The 20,127-nt window shown below is 40.2% G+C and overlaps 1 protein-coding gene across 3 annotated transcripts in view; it reads left to right on the forward strand.

The window, feature by feature from the left end:
- Positions 1–1,827: 1,827 nt before the first annotated feature.
- The window catches only part of LOC116038592 (potassium voltage-gated channel subfamily D member 2-like), a 32,968-nt gene continuing 14,668 nt past the window's right edge, over positions 1,828–20,127 (forward strand). The window contains exons 1-2 of one of the 3 annotated variants that reach the window (XM_031283106.2): positions 1,828–2,264; positions 2,458–3,695. In XM_031283106.2, the coding sequence (XP_031138966.1) occupies positions 2,584–3,695 (1,112 nt within the window). In that variant the 5' untranslated portion in view covers positions 1,828–2,264; positions 2,458–2,583. The remainder of the gene's footprint in view (positions 2,265–2,457; positions 3,696–20,127) is intronic. The other 2 variants (XM_031283105.2, XM_031283107.2) reach the window with 2 other exon arrangements.

Consider the following 20,127-nt stretch of genomic DNA (forward strand, 5'->3'; position numbering starts at 1 on the left):
ATGGAGCGGCATGTTCATGAAGTATGTCAGCACCTTGAATGGAGTCATTCTGACCATCCCACTACACCTCAGACCACAACCGTATAAAATGACTAGTCCTATATAATGTATCTGTCAATGTACTATGAGAAAAACAAGATAGAACTGTTGTTTTTACTTGTAGAAAGATCAAATAATAATGTAGAATTAAAATTTCAGATAGTTTAGAATTTACAAACCGAAGCCAAATGGATGCAGAACGAAAGATAAAAAAAAAAATACCATGTATGTTTTCTTTGTCACACACCCACACTAATTTTCTAAAGCAAATATTACCATGTTTTGTAGAAAAATCTGAAATTCAGAACGTTTTTAACAAATTGCTTTTTACATTACAGGATATGTAAATGTTCAATAACCACTTTGACTACCTTTTAAATCAAAACACTGTGGCTATCTGTGCTCTGACAAGCTTGCAACTAGTCTGGCATCCAACTCAGCTGGGACGCCTGTGTTTGGTGCCATTTGGCAACCGCTGGAATATTTAAATGCCCTGATGAATACATAGCCCCTGGGCCTGACTACTCAAACTGAACACTGGGTGTGCTCTGACATGCTCAGCATACACTAATGGGACTTCTGACAGTCCTGTGCATTCATCCTACAAAAACTCAGCATTGTGCCAGAGGGGGCCAGAGGCTGGGTGTGAATGTAATGCACTGGCTGAAGATCTGCACAACGAAAGGCCACAGGTCTGACTCTTACAACGTTTAATGTGTCCATCAGCAACCACTTATAGTGTCAAACTGTCCTTGAACAAGACACTGGGCCACTTCCTTCTCTCGTTACAAATTACAGTACTTTGAATAAGAGCAACAGCTGTGGTATTTGTTTTTAAGAGAATGAATCTACATCTAATTTCTGTTAGGATTGGATACTGTGTCAATAGTCAAAGAGAACGTCCATTTTCTAGAAGCTCAGCAGCTGTGTGTACTTAACCATGACCCATGTTGTGCTCAGCTGAAGCTGGAGAAAATCTACAGCTAAGTGACTACAGTTTAAAAGATACCAGAAAACTGTAACCTGCACGCACACAGGGGCTTAGGAAAGTGATGTATGCCAAGATGTTGAAAGCTTTGGTGCTGTCCGTGGTGCTGAAAATATAACTGGTTAAAACGGGACCGAAAAAGGCTCAGTGGGAACGTGCTCTGCATGTCCTAATACATAGATCTGAAGCCAAATTCGGTCCCCGCAGCAACACATGCTTCACAGTGTACGCATCTGTCTCAAATCCCAAGATGTGTTGTGTTATAGAACAAAAGAGACATTTCATTGATTATGGTTATTTTGGAAAATGTCAGTGCTCGATTATGTTGACCTTTCAAGCTGTGTAACTCCGTTGTGCAGCATCACAGAACGAGGCAATCCAAGAAACAATATTCATCACGATTTGTTACAGGTCTGAAATCCGTATTTAAGCCCAAATATTGAAATTAAAATACATATAGCCAAGCAACCACGTGCATGGCATCCTGTAAGAGTTTAAACAGCAAAGCAAACATATAACTCTTAACTCCCCAAACTTAGACTTATTTTTTGTTCTCTGTATTATGGATTTTCGAAAGAAAAAAGGAGGAAAACTTCAAAGGATTGTGTGCATTAATGAGGCCAGAGAAATCCCACATCCAATACGACCTCCACAGAAAATAAGACACCTTATTTATTTCATGATTTGTATCATATACAGTGACATACATTTGGGGTAAGTCGAATTGTGAGGGTTCACGGTGTGCAGCGAGAGGAAACACAAACATAAGCGTTAACTTGAGGTTCTGGAGATGCCGCCTACTTTGACTACCATTACGCATTGATTAGTCTCCCCACAGTGAAGCAGCAGAGGAATTTCTGGGTGCAGATAGGACCACTCCTCTCTCTGCATATGATTTTCTCTCTTCTCTCCACAGTCGGGGCTCGGTGATGAGGAGGGGGAGGGTGGTCTTGCAGTCGACGAGAGGAACAGGAGTTTATTGAGGAGTAGCTGCAACGCGAGGAAAAACGCACGCAACTGAGCACCGTTGCCTTGCGGATGGAAAGAAGAGAGAAAAAAGATCGCACTTGGACGACTGACCACTTTGCAGAGAAACTGCTGCTCGAATTGTTTAACTTGTTGATGCGACGTTATTCTACTGTTTTTCCTCTATCGTCTGGCTGCAGTATTCTCTTCCGAGGATAGGTATTTTATTAAACTCACCGTGGATGCAGTTTAAATAGCAGCCTTTCCTAAGGTGGGTGGTTTTCTTTTACTTTCAGTCCTGCTTATTGATGGGTGACGTTTTCGAAATCCAATTCATATTCTGCCGCAATTCCATAACTGAACAGTTACAATGAGGAAAAGGCTTGAGAGTGATACTCAACAGTGCTAAGCGCAGTGGCAGTATAAGTAAATGGGTTTGTGTGTTTTCTTCACATTTTGTTTAGCCTTGGAGCTTCCGAAGCCTAACCACCAGTGTCTCTATCTGCTGTTCTTCCTGCAGATGCAATTCATCTCTGAACCATAGCACTGTAATAACCGGAGCAGGGTTGTATTAAACACTATAGGCCAGCATGGCAGCAGGTGTAGCGGCATGGCTCCCATTCGCCCGAGCGGCGGCCATAGGATGGATGCCCGTGGCGAGCACCCCGATGCCCATCCCTCCGCAAGAAAAGACGAAAGGCAAGGACGGGCTCATCATCCTCAACGTGAGTGGGACCAAGTTTCAGACGTGGCGAACTACTTTAGAGAGGTACCCGGACACTTTGCTGGGGAGCACGGAGAGAGACTTCTTTTTCCACGAAGAGACAAACGAGTACTTCTTCGACCGTGACCCTGACATCTTTAGACATATCCTCAATTTTTTCCGCACAGGGAAACTACACTATCCGCGCCAGGAATGCATAGCAGCGTACGACGAGGAGCTCGCTTTCTTTGGTATAATCCCCGAAATCATTGGTGACTGCTGTTATGAGGAGTACAAGGACCGGAGGCGCGAAAATGCAGAGAGGCTTCAAGACGACGAGGAGATGGACATGAGCAATGACGCACCGCCGGTGAACCTCACGTACCGGGAGTTCCTGTGGCGGGCTTTTGAAAACCCTCACACCAGCACCTTAGCACTGGTCTTCTACTATGTCACAGGCTTCTTCATTGCCATATCAGTGATGGCCAATGTGGTGGAGACGGTTCCGTGTGGGGTTTTGCCCAACAGGTCAAAGGAGATGTCCTGTGGCGACCGTTACGCACTGGCCTTCTTTTGTTTAGACACTGCGTGCGTCATGATATTCACGGTTGAGTATCTCCTCCGTCTAATAGCAGCTCCCAGTCGGTACAAGTTCATGAAGAGTGTGATGAGCGTCATTGACGTGGTCGCCATCATGCCTTACTACATTGGCCTGGTCATGACTGATAATGACCAGGTGAGCGGTGCTTTCGTTACACTGAGAGTCTTCCGGGTCTTTCGGATTTTCAAGTTCTCCCGGCACTCCGCGGGGCTGCGCATCCTGGGCTACACCTTGAAGAGTTGCGCTTCCGAGCTGGGCTTCCTACTATTCTCCCTCACCATGGCCATCATTATTTTTGCAACGGTCATGTTTTATGCAGAAAAGGGGTCCACAGCCAGCAAGTTCACCAGTATCCCCGCAGCGTTTTGGTACACCATTGTCACCATGACAACACTGGGGTAGGTGGCTGCATATTGTAAGTCCATAAAATAAGCTTTTTTTAACTCACCATTTATCACCGCATCAAACAGCTTATTGCCTCTATGAAACACCCATATTTATGAAAACACGGTACAAAACAGGTCGTCAATTGTTTAATTAAAGTAATACCATGTATTAATCCACAATTTCATTTCATTTCAAAATACATTTTTCTAATTCTTGAGCAGTAGTAAATTAGCGTACAGCCTAATTATCAAACATTTTCGGCCATTATTTGAACTAATTCTCGTGCGGCCACAGGTGTGCATCTAGTGGGCATATTAACGGCCTCGAGCGCGGCTCAGCCAATATGATTGCAGGAGTGGTCTGTTTTATAGAGGCTTCTGTGCTCCATTCACTGCCTATCAATGAGCCTGCACCTCACAAGCAGCCCTTATCCGAAGGTTAGGCCTTGTCATTGTCTGTTTTCAAGGTTCATTATTGGACGGGCTCTTTTGGAAAGGTTACTGCAGTGAACACAAACACTGTGGTCAATAAACAGACAGCGGAGGGGTCTTTTTATTTTTTATTTCCATGTTACATGAGAGCTCATGAGACCAAAAAAAGCTCCTAACTGGCCAAGATCCTGCATACCGCATTACAGGCCACACATGTGCAGTGATTGAATTAAAGGCAGTAGTTTACAAGATGTATAGACTGCACACACACACACACACACACACACACACACACACACACACACACACACACACACACACACACACACACACACACACAAACACACACACCCTCCTCCTCTCTGCCTCTCATTCTTCTCCCTCTCTCTCTCCCTTTAACGAGGTATAGTAAATATTTGAATGCTAATTTCATGCTCATGAACAACGTCAGCTGTACTATGTGCTGATGTAGCATAAAATAATTAAAAGTGGTTAAAACGATTACATCAAATTAATTTGTATTGATGAACGCACTCAACTGCTGAGATGCTCGCGTGGGTTATTATTATTATTATTATTATTATTATTATTATTATTATTATTATTATTATTTCATTATTCACTCACATTCTGGAGCAGTGCACTCTCCAAGGTGCTGAAAAATAGTTGTCAATGAGCCGACTGGCTGCCATTTGGTTTTTATCGGCTCAAATGAATAAAGTGAATGTGGCGTTTGACTGCCTGAAGCACTATTATTGAGTTATACAGTGGGAAATAATAATCGGACTGTTTCTAATTTGTATGTAAAAATATCCTGGTTGCTTCTTTACTCGCTGCTGCACGTATGAGATTGAACAGCCACTCAGCCAATGTTAGCCCTCACGCGCTGCTCTTCACTGATGACACAGAAATGAGGTCCTGTTGAAATAATGTTCTCTTTTAATTTCAAAGTCATAACATCACAGATCAAACATTGCAAAACAAATTGCCACTGGCTGTGTGTACTTGTGTATGTGCTTGAGACGTGTCAGGCATAATTATGTGAATATAAAGTTTAGATGCACACTTTTCTGTATTATTTTTGGTTTAACTGATACAGGAATGTTCATGCTTCATACAAACAAACTGAATTATATTCTTGATTTTTTTATGTGTTTGATATGGATCCTCCCTGATCCTCATATTTGCATTGGTGCAGACACCTGGTTACCCTTCAGCTCTGCAGGCAACATATCTTCTTCTTAATATTATTGTAATAATAATAGTTATTGTTTATTGTCACTACGCCAACCTCTCTCTATCAACCCTCATGCAGCTGGTGACACTGAGTTAGTGGATTTCCTGTCTTCTTAATGGCATACAAAGCTTCCCCGTGCACTCACTCAATACCAGTCAAACTACCACTCACCCTCGAAATGACCAATGAGTGCATAATCAGTGATATGCACGATCCGGTGATTGAAGCTGCCAGCTCAAACGTAATGCTGCAATGGTCATGCTTTCCATTCAGATTCAAAGCGCAGATGAGTTGTGTAAGAGTGTACATTATTTATCTTTGGGGAGCTGGTAATCCTCTTTGTGTTGCTTAAGATGGATTTGAAAAAGATGTTCTGTCGTGGGAGAACAAAACTGAAATGTCCTTGGTAATGGGGACGTTTCCGTCACTCCATTGTGAATCATGACAGCCAGGCTGACAGATTTGCAACCTGAACTGAAGCCTTGCAGTGGTGCAGAATGCTGCATAGTGGACCACCGATGGAGAGGCTGAATACCCATCACTGAAAGACAAAGTCGGCTCCTCATGATTTTTCATTGTCTTGAGTTGTGCTTTCAAAAAAACATACAACCCTACAGTAGAGCTGAATTGTGGTTGTCATTGTCTGCTGAACACACTGAAGTGAGGGAAATATCTGTTGTACTCTCCTCCAGTAACCTTCAAATGCTTGTCTGATCAGGGGAAATGAGGTATTCTTATGGTTTGTTTCAGATCTTAGCATACATAAAAATGTATCCATGTCTAACAAATAGTTACTTAAGTCAGAAATGAATGGGGTAGTATTTTCATTCGGACGCAAATAAGCTCTTTAAAGACTAGCGGGGGTGCTGCTGGCTGTAACCTCCATTTGAGGCATTTGATTTCATTCTGATAGTCAATGATGCTTTATGCCTGCATGGTATCATGATGCCTTTCCACTACATATATTTTCAATTTCCCTGACTCACACCCTGTGGAAGTAAAGACAGTGGCATGTGTTCTCTTCCCAGCTGATGGTCCATTGATTGTGCTTAAGCAGACGTGCAGACATTGGGAGAGCAGGGGCTCCTGTTCAGAGGCACTTGGCAGGCAGCCTGAATGAAAAGGAAGGGTGCCTGGAGACCAGCGGAGAATCAATAGCACTGTGCAGCTGCGTGTCACGCCTCTGTGTGTCTACTGCTCTGTGCCACCAAACACAGGACAAGACCCACTTATCCCTTTTTATTTATTGAGCCTAATCTCTGTGGCTGCTTTCGGAAACCTAACAAAGAAGAATCTGTCTCTGTCAGAATGCTCCTGCCAAGATCTTCAAGAATTGTGTGACTGGGTGTAAAATATGAGATTTTTATCCGTGGTATTGCGTTTTGCAATATCTCTGAAAACTGCACTAATGTCTGAGAGTATAATTTTGTGACTTGATTTAATTCTGTCCATTTAAGGCAGTGATAGATTTCAATATAAAGATAGCATTCCAATTTGTCAGGCTGGAATCAGGTGTTGCAGTGTTTTCTTGCTCTTGTTTTCTCTGGATGATCCACACAGTCAGGGTAAATTAACTGCAGAGGATTTTTTTTGTTGCTTCAGATCTTTTAAGTGATTTAAGGTGTAATGGAGTGCACTGCTGAGAGCAGCTGTGAAAACGGTGGAAGTCAAGCGCAACCCACAAGGGAAGAGGAGTGGGGAGGACAGAGTTTAGTGTGGCACAGAGGCACACACGTTCCTCTGGACACAAACAGACATTACCTTTGATAGATATAATAGACGTTAGCATTCAACACAAACATTTATTTTTCAAACACACAGACTTTTCTCCCAATCCTCATATCAATATCCTTCTTTCAGCCACTCCTAATTCTGAGAAGAATTCAAATTACTGGCTTGTCATGACATTTACTATGTGCATTGTCCTGTGGTGCAACAAAAACGGCTGTACATTGTAGTCACTCAACAGATGCAGAATTTATCACCATGTCGTTTGTCTGTGCTACAGCTCCACCCACCAAATACGACTGGAAAGGCCTGACAAGTGAGACCTATAAACCTCTCAGGATAGGATTTATAAGACAGAGGAGATGAGGTTAACAGACATGAGGGTCACTGTCGGCCTATAAACCACCAGAAGTATAACCATTATCTTGCTTTCCAGTTTTGACACCTCAACCCCATTTCAATCAAAGCCTTCAATGCAAAGCATTAACTTCATGCTTCGATATAGTGCAGAGCAAATCTTTTTGAAGTTCAACCCCTTTACTACACGTCAAATGTAATGGAAATGTGCAAGAACAATCTGGAGGGCCTTTTACTGTTTCTGTACCCATGAGATAACGAATGCATTCTTGATGATATAGTACTTGTGTTGTTGGATAAGTTTTCATGCCCCTTGCAGCCAATGCAGCAGATTTTCACTCTGTTTTTTTCTTCTGAGCACGACAGTCAGCGAGAACATTTGGTGCGTTTGATTATGTACTGCAATGGGTGTAATTTTTGTGTTCAGTAGAATACATTACACCACTTGGCATTGTGTATGTTATGCACATTATGAAAATCAGCAATCCATTATGAGCAATGTGATGAATTACTGTGTAAAGCAGAAGTGGCTGATGTGAGATGTGTAGGCTGCCATTAGCCTGCAGGCTCAGAGTGCCTCTCCAGGTGCTTTATTGGGGAGGAGAGGTGATGCTAATATGAGGCTGGTATAATGGTCCTGAAGTGACAGGTGACTTAATGAGGGGAACCTGGCACTGAAATGTGTTCTGTGCAAGCTATTTTCTGCCCATGCAAATGATTGCGAAATGAAAGAGTAAAAGTGAGGGCGGGAACAGGCAGCCTTCCTCAGAGGAGATTACGATCATTGTGAAAGACAGAATCTGTGAAAAAACAAACAGATATGCTCTTTCTTTCTGGTAAATTGAAAATATGCAAGCCCCTGCATCTTCTTTATTCTCTTTGTTTTCGTCACACTGAAACAGTTTCATACTGGCAGCTAGAGATTTAAAAGGGTGTTGTGGAGGTGTGAGTTGAATGATTGATTAACATTTTATAGGCATTCATATATTACAGATTTATTACATCATATTAATAATAGGTAGAAACTTCAAAGACTTTCATTTGCACCTTAAATAACATTTTAATGGTAGTACATATATTTTTTTATTGAATAATACAATGTCAAAAAGAAAATGTATTTGTGGTCAGTCAACCCTGAACTGAAAAACAGATTATGGCCAGGTTGATGTGAGGATACTGTGTGTGTGAACTGACTCTAAAAGCAGGCATGCGTCACTGCGGATGGTCAGATTGATAAATAATCTATATGGCAAGGACAAAATGCCTGTCCCTCCATTTGATTTGATTTCTTTCACAACCCGTCTTCGAGGCAGCACCAATAACACTCATTCCATGCGGGGGGGTTTTCAATAATTCACTTTGAATGTGCTGCATTAATCAGGGAAATAGACTGGCATGTTCTGCACTTGGGTCAGGGTAACGTAGTGTGAGGACATAAAATATATTATCAGTGTTTTTTCCACTACTCAGTATTTTCACCTTCTTCTTTGTATTGCAAGCAACGTCAAAGATTAATGGAGTTTTCCAGAACAAGATTAAAGTTACTCCGAATGAATGCAGCATTACTGCATTAGGAAATAAGGAGATATGTGAGAAAACACATTACCTCGATTTCATTGTTGTTAGAAAGTATTCTCTCTGCCTGGTTCCACTTCCATCCAATCTAACAGCCCAGAAACCCTGACCCAGCTTGAGAGAATGAATGAAATGGGGAAAAATTGCCTATTATGTGACTGTGTCCTATCTTGAAAGTTGATATGTTGTAAAAGATACTGAATGTAAAGTGTACGCCATGAGATCAGTGGATCAAATGGTGTGCAAATGATAAACCCAAGCCCAACAGCTATCTTCTCCTCTGGTGCTGCTTGCCTTATTTACATACTCAGCATTTACATACAGATGAAAATGGCTTGTCCGGGCATGGAGATTGGTATGCAGCCACACATAATGCCTCCTCATCACTTTGTTGAAATGTACAACAGTATTCTAAGTGGATAACACTGTGCTTAGCATTAGATCCATACAATTGTCATGTCAGGATCACAATAAATGTAAAAAAATTACTGTCAGACTATATGCTGAGTTCGTTATTCTAAACATGTATTATTATTATTATTATTATTATTATTAGTCTCCATTGACACAGGTGCATACTTTTTTAATTGTCTACAGAGGCTATGCTATGGTGACTGAGAGATACACAGTGGGTGACACCACAAAATTTGGTTTCAATCAAATACCAAGTAATACCAGGGCCAGAATCACTGATATCGAAATCTGAGACCTTTCATTATTAAAGGTGGTAATGTAATTTCATGTAGGGGAGGACCACGTGTCATGATTTATGAGGTGAACATTATCATCATATCGTAAATATATATATATATATATATATATATATATATATATATATATATATATATATATATATATATATATATATATATAAGCTACTTCTGAATATATTTCCATCAGTTTTTAATGGTAAATAAAAACGTGTGCTGTGTGAATTCTATAAGCTAACGAACTGTTCACCATGTGCATGCACACAACAACAGCAGAGAATCAAAGAGTCTATGCATTAATAAGAGTGTTTATTCAGTTTTCTTTTTGTATCAATCTTATTTATGTATTGATACTATGTATTCAAGTATTGATACCCAGAGTAAGACTGTCGGTATTCTCAATCCTTTAGGTATCGATGCACCCACCCCTACAGCACAATGCCTCAAAATATCTTTACCACTCTACAATACATACACAACATACAGAAATGCACATTGCAATTGCAGAAACACAACAAAGGTGATGTCTTTCCAAATAACTAAAAACTGACAAACACAAGAATTATATTTATTTTAGTTTAAATACTGCAATATCATGATTCAAATATTATTGGAGAAATATGCTAAACACCTTGCATCAGTAGGTGATTTGTTAATTTTTAACAGGGGTGACCAGGTTCGTTTCGTTTACCCCCTACATGCGAACCGCCCCATGAACGACTCTTTGGGTTCTGTATTTTTTTAATACCACCCCTCTAGCTATATAGTTTAAAGAATATTATAAATCTAAGATGAATTTGGCAGAAGGGACTCAGAGAAAAAGTCGCAATTACAAATCTGTCTGCTATTTCAGCACCACGAACAACGCCATGGATTTCTCAATACACATTTAGAATACTGATATTTCAGGGCCATGGTCGGGGTCAAACTTGATAAAGGATCAATGAGTCAGGCAGGCTAGACTAACATATTCAACTAAACAACCCCTCTGCCCCTAGATGATGGCAGACTAACAAGGGGTAATTGTGGGGTAATTGTTTTTTTTTCATTTGCGGCACTTTTCTTTATATAAATTATGTGTCAAGTTAGTGAATGAGTTTCTTGATTTGATTGTGTCTATTTGTTTGCAGTGTCTGTTTTAGTTTTTTTTTCATTTGCTTGTGTTTCGTTTCCTGGCGTCCTATTAGTCACTGCGTCCGGTCAAGAAATCGTTTTAACCTTTCGTACATTTTTACAGTTTTTGTATAGATTAACAAACATTAGTCAGCTTTAGAGGTGCTAGTAGGCAGAATTTGTGACCTTTGGACAGAGCCAGGTTAGCTGTTTCCCTTGTTTCCAGTCTTTATGCTAAGCTAAGCTAACCACATGCTTGCTTTAGCTTCCTAGCATTAGTCGTTTCAGCAAGTGCCCCAAAACAATATACATTTACGTTCGAGTGACAAAACCCTCTGGCACCCATAGTAATTATGACAGGAGAAACAGAGGAAGTCAGATGACTATCATAGGCTGACAAAATTCACATAGGGAGGAGGTTGGGATGGATTAATGGGTCAACACATTCTTTTTTAACCATGACCACGTTTGTTTCCTAATCTTAAATAAGTAGTTGTTTTAACCCAAACCACAATGTTTCTATAAACCTATCCAAACCATTATCAGAGCATTGTCAAATTGGGATTGAGTGCTCTCCCTCTTATTAATGTGAAGGTTATTCTTTATTCTATTGTGTCATCTCATGTCTTTCATTTTAGTCAGGCCTCACTTTCAATACAACATTTTCACTGTAGTCACACATACCTGTTTACATTTTCAAGGTTTAGGGTTTCCCTGTAAGGTCAGACAACTAATTATCAACTCAACATGGTGTTGAAACAACAGAGGAATGAATTGATATGAATAATTCCCACACGGTCACATTAGCATTAGAAAAAAAACAACTTGTAGAGTTTAACATATGCAAGTCACTGGCCTTGCATTTGTTACTTCTGTGTTACACTTGAGCTAATCGGCATACAAAGAACAGGCAGACATTTTAATGTCCGCTATGCCTGTCTGAACATTATGCTACTCCCCGCATTGGAATGTTATGAATGCTGGTTGAGGGAGAAACAGTTGTTCTTTTATTTTTAGATGCCACTGTCACTATGGTAAACATTGACCCAGCATTCATAATGCTGCATTTCCCAGACTCAATCCAGCCTTTGCCCCCTTCCTGAACTCGAAATCCGTTTATGCAGTACAGATGTGGGAACAAAAGTTATGAGGAAAGTGATGATAGTCCAAACCGTCAATGTGAGGAGTTTGGGAGGGGTGAATTGCACTTTGCACTGATTTTTTCTCTCAGGCGCATGGGACAGCATAGCAAAACACAACATCTTGAAACGGTGCCAGCTTTTATAATGCCAGACTGTGAGTATCCCTCCCCCTGACATTTGTCTCTTTATCAAAAACGCCCCTCAGCCAACAAGCCAACATCTGTGATCAGCAGAGATTCAGAGATTGTAGCTAACAGAAATCGTCAGTGTGCTGTGGGAACTAAAAAGAATTCAAAGAGTGATGTAACTTCTGCTGGTCTGACACCTCATCTGAAGAGTGATATCACTAGATAATGCTTTAAAATGAAAGTTGTGCTGTTTTTAAAACCTCTCAGCAAAACATAAACTGGGTGAAATGAGAGAAATCCTTTACCTTGTCAGTTACCTTAGTTTTAAAGTCTGTACACTTAAATGTGTAGCATACATTTCATTCACTGTGACACACTTTCATTGTATGATAGTGTGTAATGTTAACACCAGTTACTCTCTTGTATCCTGTAAGAGCGTTGAAATCAATATAGACTTTCATGCACCAAAGACAAACAGAAGGCATAGCTTGCCATCAGTTTCAGAGAGAGCAGTGAAACTTTGATGTGAACACATTAATTGAAATTTGGTTTACAGCCCATTCATAATATGTCAACGTGAACAGCTTCACAGCAAAGTCATGAATATTGATTCAGCCTGTTTGTCAGCTTAAAGCTTGGTTTCACTGATGAATTGTCTCATTTTTGTCAGAGCTGAGGCATCTTGTGCCAGTTTACAGCGCCAGGATACTACAATAAAAGCTCCTTATGATCAATACTGATCCCACTTGAATGAAATCCATAGCATTCACTGTAAGGCAGAATACAGATCTCTGTAAAGCACACAAGTGTGGCTTCAAGTCGAGCTGCCCATACATGCCACTGTTAACCCAGTTTCAATGTTGAGTCTTTGCCACAGGCTCCATAGAATATTAGTTTCTGTATGCAGTCTGAATGATAAGAGGCTATGTCCCATTTCAGTTGAGGTATAAAGAGCTTCCTCCTGCCTGCCTGGCAGGGAGGTCCTGTTGAGATGAGGGATGTCAGCCTGTCACCCTGACGCATGGCAGCTGTTTCCTGTCTGCCCCAGCTTCTATAAATAGCTAAATATATCACTTAATGTAGGCCATTTGGTCAAACAGAAACTAAACAGGGCATGTGCTCCAGGGCTATATTATTCTCTTTCACCTCAAAGTAATTTCTTATGTACAGGTGTATCAGCCTTTCTTGATATTTTCCTCTTCTTTACCTGTCTTCATGCGGTCTCAGATGGATTCATGACATATTAATTGGCGATCATATAGTGCTATTATGTTACGTCAAGTTCAGACCTTCAGACACGTTCAGCTGACCATTTCTGCTAATGTTTTTTTTACAAGCTGAGTACTCCTCATCATGAGGAAACTAATCTTCATGTGTAAAGTTGGTGGAGTGCCCCTTTAATTAAAATTGGCACTCAATAGATCAATGAAGTGCAATAGACTTTGTAGATATATATATATATATATATATATATATATATATATATATATATATATATCTGTTATTATTCTGCTATCAATCATCATTACAACTATCAGTTGCTATTATTACAGTTACTATCATATGCTACTGTATATTGGTGGTGGACACAATACAGCCTGTACAATATAAAGCATTCCAATACAATAGCCCTGCAATAACTACCTGCTTGTGAAAAGTGCTCTTTTTTTAGCTTTTGGTTCTTGTTATGGAGGTATTCAAAATGTCAATCACACACAACCATATGATGTAACTGAATTACCGCAAACTATGGTCTTAAAGAATTACCACAGTATTAAATCAACACTTCACTGCCAGAGTCTCAACAGGGATTGAGCATTAAATCTTCACAAAGGGAAATGGTGATGATGCTTTTATTGTGCCCGCCACCTGTAAATTCAGAGCAGCCACAAGGCAGGTTGAAGACTTCACATATCAGTGTCTGTCTTTTGTCTGTATTTCAGCGTAATTTACTATGACGGTGATAAACCATAGTATTTTTCAGGGTTTCTGCATAAACAGACAGCAGTTGTTTTTTTTAGCCACACTAGCAGCATGGTTCTATGAATGGTAATGTTTGTCTGTCGGCTGGTTGGCCCACCACTTTGGTCCAGACTGAAATATCTCCACAACTATTGGATGGATTTCTATGACATTTTGTACAGATATTTATGGTTCAGAGAGGATGACGCTGCCTGAATTTGGTAATCCCCTGACTTTTCCTCTAGTGCCACCATGAGGTTGACATTTGAAGTTTTGGAACTGTTGGATGGCTTGCCTCGAAAGTTTGTACAGACCTTCATGTTCCCCTCAGGATGAGTTGTAAGAACTCCATTAACGTTTCATCAAGTGGCATCACGGTCAAAATATTAATTTGTCCAATTCTTTGGTTTATGACCAAATACCTGTACTTTGTATTTAGTGCGAATTAGCAGATGTTTATATTAGATGATAACACACTAAACTAAGATGGTGAATATGGTGAACATTATACCTGCTAAAATCAACAATCTAACATTGTGACCATGTTAGAATGCTGATACTTGCATTTAGCTCAAAGCATCCCTGTGCCTGAGTACAGCCTCACAGAGCTGGACTGTCAGTAGTAGTAGCAGTAGTAGTAGTAGTAGTCTATATCCTTGATGTTCCACTTCCGGGATTGCTCCGGTGCCACAGGAAATACCGCCAGATGCATGTATGTCCGTTTCCTTCCGCTTCTTCAACTACGGTGGATTTATGATGACTATGGTCCTCAGATCTCTATAGGGTAAATTTAGACAGCTAACTAGACTATCTGTCCAATCTGAGTTTTCTCTCGCACGTTTTTCTCCCATCCCAGGATGCTATGTGGACTAGAACCTTCTCCACTCCGCAGCGTGTGGATGGTCTGGCAAAGAGAGACTAGTAGTAGTGACAGTCTGTCAAGGTAACTGTACAACAAGTCTAAAAATGGTAAGACCTACTACGTCTTGCTCTTCCATCACACTGGATGACTTTCACATTTGAGTGTGCTATCACAGATCATATTATATCACTGCTAAAAGATGCTCAGTTCAGGACAATTTGCTGTCATTGTTTTGTAGCTTTCCAGTTTTATCATTTTGTCACACAGCAGGATCTTGTGGTGGAAAGTACATTATTTTATTATTATACTCTATTTACCCAAGAATTGTACTTAAGTACAATTTTGAAGTATTTATATTATTTATGTTGCTTTATACTTTGACCCCACTACATTTCAGAAGGAAATATTTGACTTTTTACTCCACTACAATTATTTGACAGCTGTAGTTATTTTGAGATTTAGATTTTACATACAAAACATTTGATCAAGAAATAAAACATGATACACTAGTCTACATTAAAATACCCCAGCAGTACATACAATAGTTACAATTAGGCTCACATTAACCAACATTGTTAAAATACTGTTTACACATGAATGCATGAAAAATTGAAAGGGGACATTCTGAAATATGAATAATTATTTTTTTAATAAATTGCATTTATTTGAAAGCAGATAGATATGAAAATGGGAGAGAGATGGGGGATAACACACAGCAAAGGGCAGCAGGTCAGTTTTGAACCCTGCGCCGTTGTAGGACTCAGCCAACATGGGGCGAATGCACTTACTGGGTGAGCTAGAGGTCACCCCTGAAGCAAACTTTTGAATTAACTTTTACTTGTACAGAGTATTTTCTATTAAAGTATTACTACTTTGACTTAAGAAAAGAACCTGAGACTTCTTCCAGTACTGGCCAGATGCTCCCAAGCCATACTTGTGAGAATGTAAAAGTTCCAAAACAAAATAATTTGTGTATTCGGTTCAGGTATTTCTTTTAAAGCCTATATGCAGGTAGTGAATACACACTACAAGTGAGGAAGTTAGGCTACCAACTAGCAAGGTCACACCAGGTAAGCATATTGAAGCCTTGAAATGATGAATCCTTATCCTGTCAATGCCTTCTAATGCTGTAATGGTGGGATTTCATTGACTTAAAAATGGCAACATTTTTTTTCAAAAAAGCTTTATTTAGAATGGGATAGATGATGGTTACTGTAGATTGATATGTTCACTGAGGTGTTATTGAAGTGTGGGTTTGACTCCCATCTAAAGGATTTCCTGCCTGTGTCTGTAGCCGTCCTACACAGGAGTATCTCAACTGCTTAAGGATTGCATTTCCATGTGGGGATTTTCCCTTCTTTTTAAAGGTATTAGTGGAAAACCGTAAACAGTTGATTATTATTTGTATTTTTCTCTTTAGCCAATTGTGCGTAATCCCTGTGGCGGAGCTTAAGAGTTAGATTTCTGGCATAGCTTTATCTTTACATAACGGCCACAGACAAATGGAGTGTGTCTCATTATGACTATAAGCCACACATTTGGGTCGAAAGGCAAAGACAAGCAAACGAGTTGAGAGAGAAGAAAGCAGCTCAGACAGTTAGCATTAAAAAAGCCAGGCACTGCAGTCAATTCCAGATCCAGCTTAGTCTCATTTACTTGCACATGCAAGGAAACACACACTATGTACATCTATGATGTAAATGCTGTTAGCATGTGTGGTGATGTTTGATCCTCGGGTCCTTGCTGTCCTCTGGTCACGAGGGAATCCTGCCTGAGCTTCCTGGTAGACAGATCAGCTTCTCTAATGTGACATTCAATTACCTCCAAAGGTGAAGAAGTCTCATTCAGATGCAAAATTCCATTTTGCATGGACTTTGCTACCGTTAACTTTTTGTGTACACGTGCTGGTGAGAGAAAACAAACTGCGTCTCCGCCATTCCACCTCCCAATGTCTTTTCTATGAAATGGCATCCATCAAAGTTAATGGGCTGTAATCATCACCATAAATACACTGTCATACGTCCCACTGCTCACTCCTGAGTATTCAACTCCCAGTCAATGGGATGTAAAGAGACAAGCGTGGGGAACACAATTTCTCATATCATTAACGACTCCAAGTAAGAATTGGAAGAGAATCCAAAAACTTGCCATTTTTAAAATTTTAAAATATTGTCTTTGGGGACTGCAGAGGAGAAACATTTATCAGATGTGCACGAGACATATAGTCGATACTACTGACATTTTATTTTGGGAACCTTGTCATCTTGTGAAATAATTCTTATTAAAGTATGTCACTCAATACCAACAGATCTGCTGTTTGGTAGATTCATTTTCCAAGCAGCCAATCCTGCCAGCTTCAAATCAAGGTTCAGCATATATATCTACTTATCTCCAAGCTGTATGCTGCTGGACATCTGTTTATAGGCTACAGGCACAGGACACAGGCAAATACACACACACACACACACACACACACACCACACAGACTACTCTTTCAGTGCCTGGTATGGCAGCACTCCAAGAAGTATGTCCCTGAAGTATTTGTGTGTTTGATAGGATGTTTTAGCTTTATCATCCCCAGAAGACAATTTGTAGACCTCAACAGATGGAGAAGTCCAATTAGAAAGCGGGCGAATGAATGGGAGAGATGGGAGACAAACATTCCAACTCTTTCTCTCTCCCTCAGGAAAGACTGCTAATCTTAGAGTATAAGTACAAAACCAACATCAATTCTGTTTTAGAGGGGACACATTTAAAAAAGAAAGAAATAAAAGCTAGAAAGCAAGCTGGAAAAAAGCACCTGTGATTTGATTTCTTAACACTACACAGTCAAAGAGGAACGCGTTGAATTTGATACAACTTGCTCTCACTCCACATCTACAGTATGTAAAAATATCTCCTTCTGTTGTCTGATTCTTCAAGGGCAGACATCCCACAAAGCAATTGCCTTGCCATCAGCCAAGACCAAAAAAAGGAGAAGAAATGAAAAAGTGCTTAAATATAGCAATCCCCAGGGATAGTGGGAGGGAGGGCGTGCTGTAGTGTGATTAAAATGAATAACCTTCATTCAGTCACGATTGTTAACGGTACATTTGAATGTGCTGTCTGTGGTTGAGCCAAAGCTGTGCCTTTACACCGCCTAACTTCAGAGTGTTACTGTAACATCATTATTCATCAGGTGACCTGTCCTCTGCAGTGACGAAGACATTATAAATAATCGAAGTTATGTCATTAAGTGCACATACTTTCTTCAGCCAGCCCCGCTGTGCAAGTAGACATAGCTATATAGGCATGTTGATGACTGATAGATTGTGTGGATGCAAGACCAATTTTCATCGGCAAAATGACCTTTCGGTTGTGTTGTTCCGCCCATGGCCCTGAGTTATTATTTTTCGTGTCATTTTTTGATTTGACAGGAGAAGTCTTGTGGAGTGAAATGGGAAAATTAATGATGTCCCCATGCCCATGAAGTAGCGTGGTGCAGGTGGGGAGATGGTGGATATGGCTGCAGCTAGCAGCTCTACTCTGCCCTAGGGGCCAGTCAGCATCTGTTAGCAGAGATGCTGCTCTTCCCAATACTTCCCCACAGGTTCTCGCTGGTTCCTGGTACTCGGTGTTATCTGGGCTCGCTGCTGTCGCCAGCCTGGCTGCTGTCGCCAGCCTGGCTGCTGTCCACACTCTCTGAGAGAGCGCTCAGTACATTTTTACGCTTCACTACTCTTTCTGTCTCATCCCAACCTCTGCCATTCCTCTCAGCTTCACTGTGAGATTTTGAAGTGTTCCTTTGAACTTGCAGCTGTTTTTTGTTTTTTAAACGGCTGGAATTTATACCTACGTGTTTGTTTCAAAGACAGGAATGAGGAATTTAAAATGTATATTTCACTGGTATGACAAATAATCTGAGGCCATTTCTGTGTTGAGTTCTGTATCTACTTTCTGTACAGTATCCCATGCGATGCATTACTGTATACCTGCATGAGAGTGTAGTTTTGCATTTACAGGAAGACGAGGGGCTGCAGCTGTTTGGTGTAAAAAGCTGATGTAGACAATTTAAAGTTGCAACTTAAATAGAATCTAGAAGTTTTCTGGTGTTGAGCATGAAGAAAATCGATCCTTTCCCCATAACATATTATCCTATATATTTGGCCTGCTGGGCATTACTTTGTTTGCTTACCTTAAGTCTTTTTTAAGCTTTTATAGTGACATTGACCTGCCCAGAGACTGCAGAATGATAGTCAAGTAATCATGTTATTTTTTGACTTTGGGAATAGTAGTTTGACTAAACAATTCCATATGATGTCCACTTACTACTTTAGCTTTTTTAGCTTTAGAGTTTGCTCAGTTGTCTGACAGATTAATCTGTTGGCATGCAAGCTCAGTAGTTTTGATACCAAAGCATTCACAGGTTCCATCTTCTCAAATGAGAGGAAGTGCTGCTTTTCTTTGGATTCTATAATTCGCAATTAAATAACCTTTCACTTTTGAACTGTTGGTCAAGACATCAGACATCAGGTCTGGTGATGGGCATTTTCAATTATGACATTTACATTTAATACTTAAAACAGTTAACAGATTTAAGGGGTACTTCCACAATTTAGTTGTTTAATTTAGTGTTGGCAAGTGAGAGACAAAAAACAAAAATCCTTCCCTGACTGGTGAATACCGACTTCTTTAGACTCCACACTTCTAGTTTGTAACTCAGGACGTGTGGTTTAAATTTAAAGACTCCATGCACAGATAACCCTGATGACACCACTATGACAGCATCATATCTCTTAGTCTTGAGAAAGCTCCTCCAGAGCCACAGAAGACATCATACCATATGGTGTTTTTTACAAGCTGAGTACTCCTCATCATGAGGAAACTAATCTTCATGTGTAAAGTTGGTGGAGTGGCCCTTTAATTAAAATTGGCACTCAATAGATGAATCGGTACTGAAAATAATCAGTAAATACAGCTCTAAATGCTAAAACTGGCACATTTGAATTAAACACCATGTAAATGTTTCTTTACGGTAGGTGTTATATTACCAAGAGCACAAATTCACTGGGTCCAGAATCCAGTGACTCTGTTCTGTGGCTGTTAAAAAAGCAGATTTTTAGATACTGTTGCTGAATGCACACGCTGCAAACTCAGAGTTAAGAGGCCATTTGGTGGAGGGAGCTGATATCCAGCGGCTGCTCTGTGTGGAATCGCAC

This window comes from Sander lucioperca, chromosome 7, assembly GCF_008315115.2.
Source record: "Sander lucioperca isolate FBNREF2018 chromosome 7, SLUC_FBN_1.2, whole genome shotgun sequence".
Classification (NCBI taxonomy): domain Eukaryota; kingdom Metazoa; phylum Chordata; class Actinopteri; order Perciformes; family Percidae; genus Sander; species Sander lucioperca.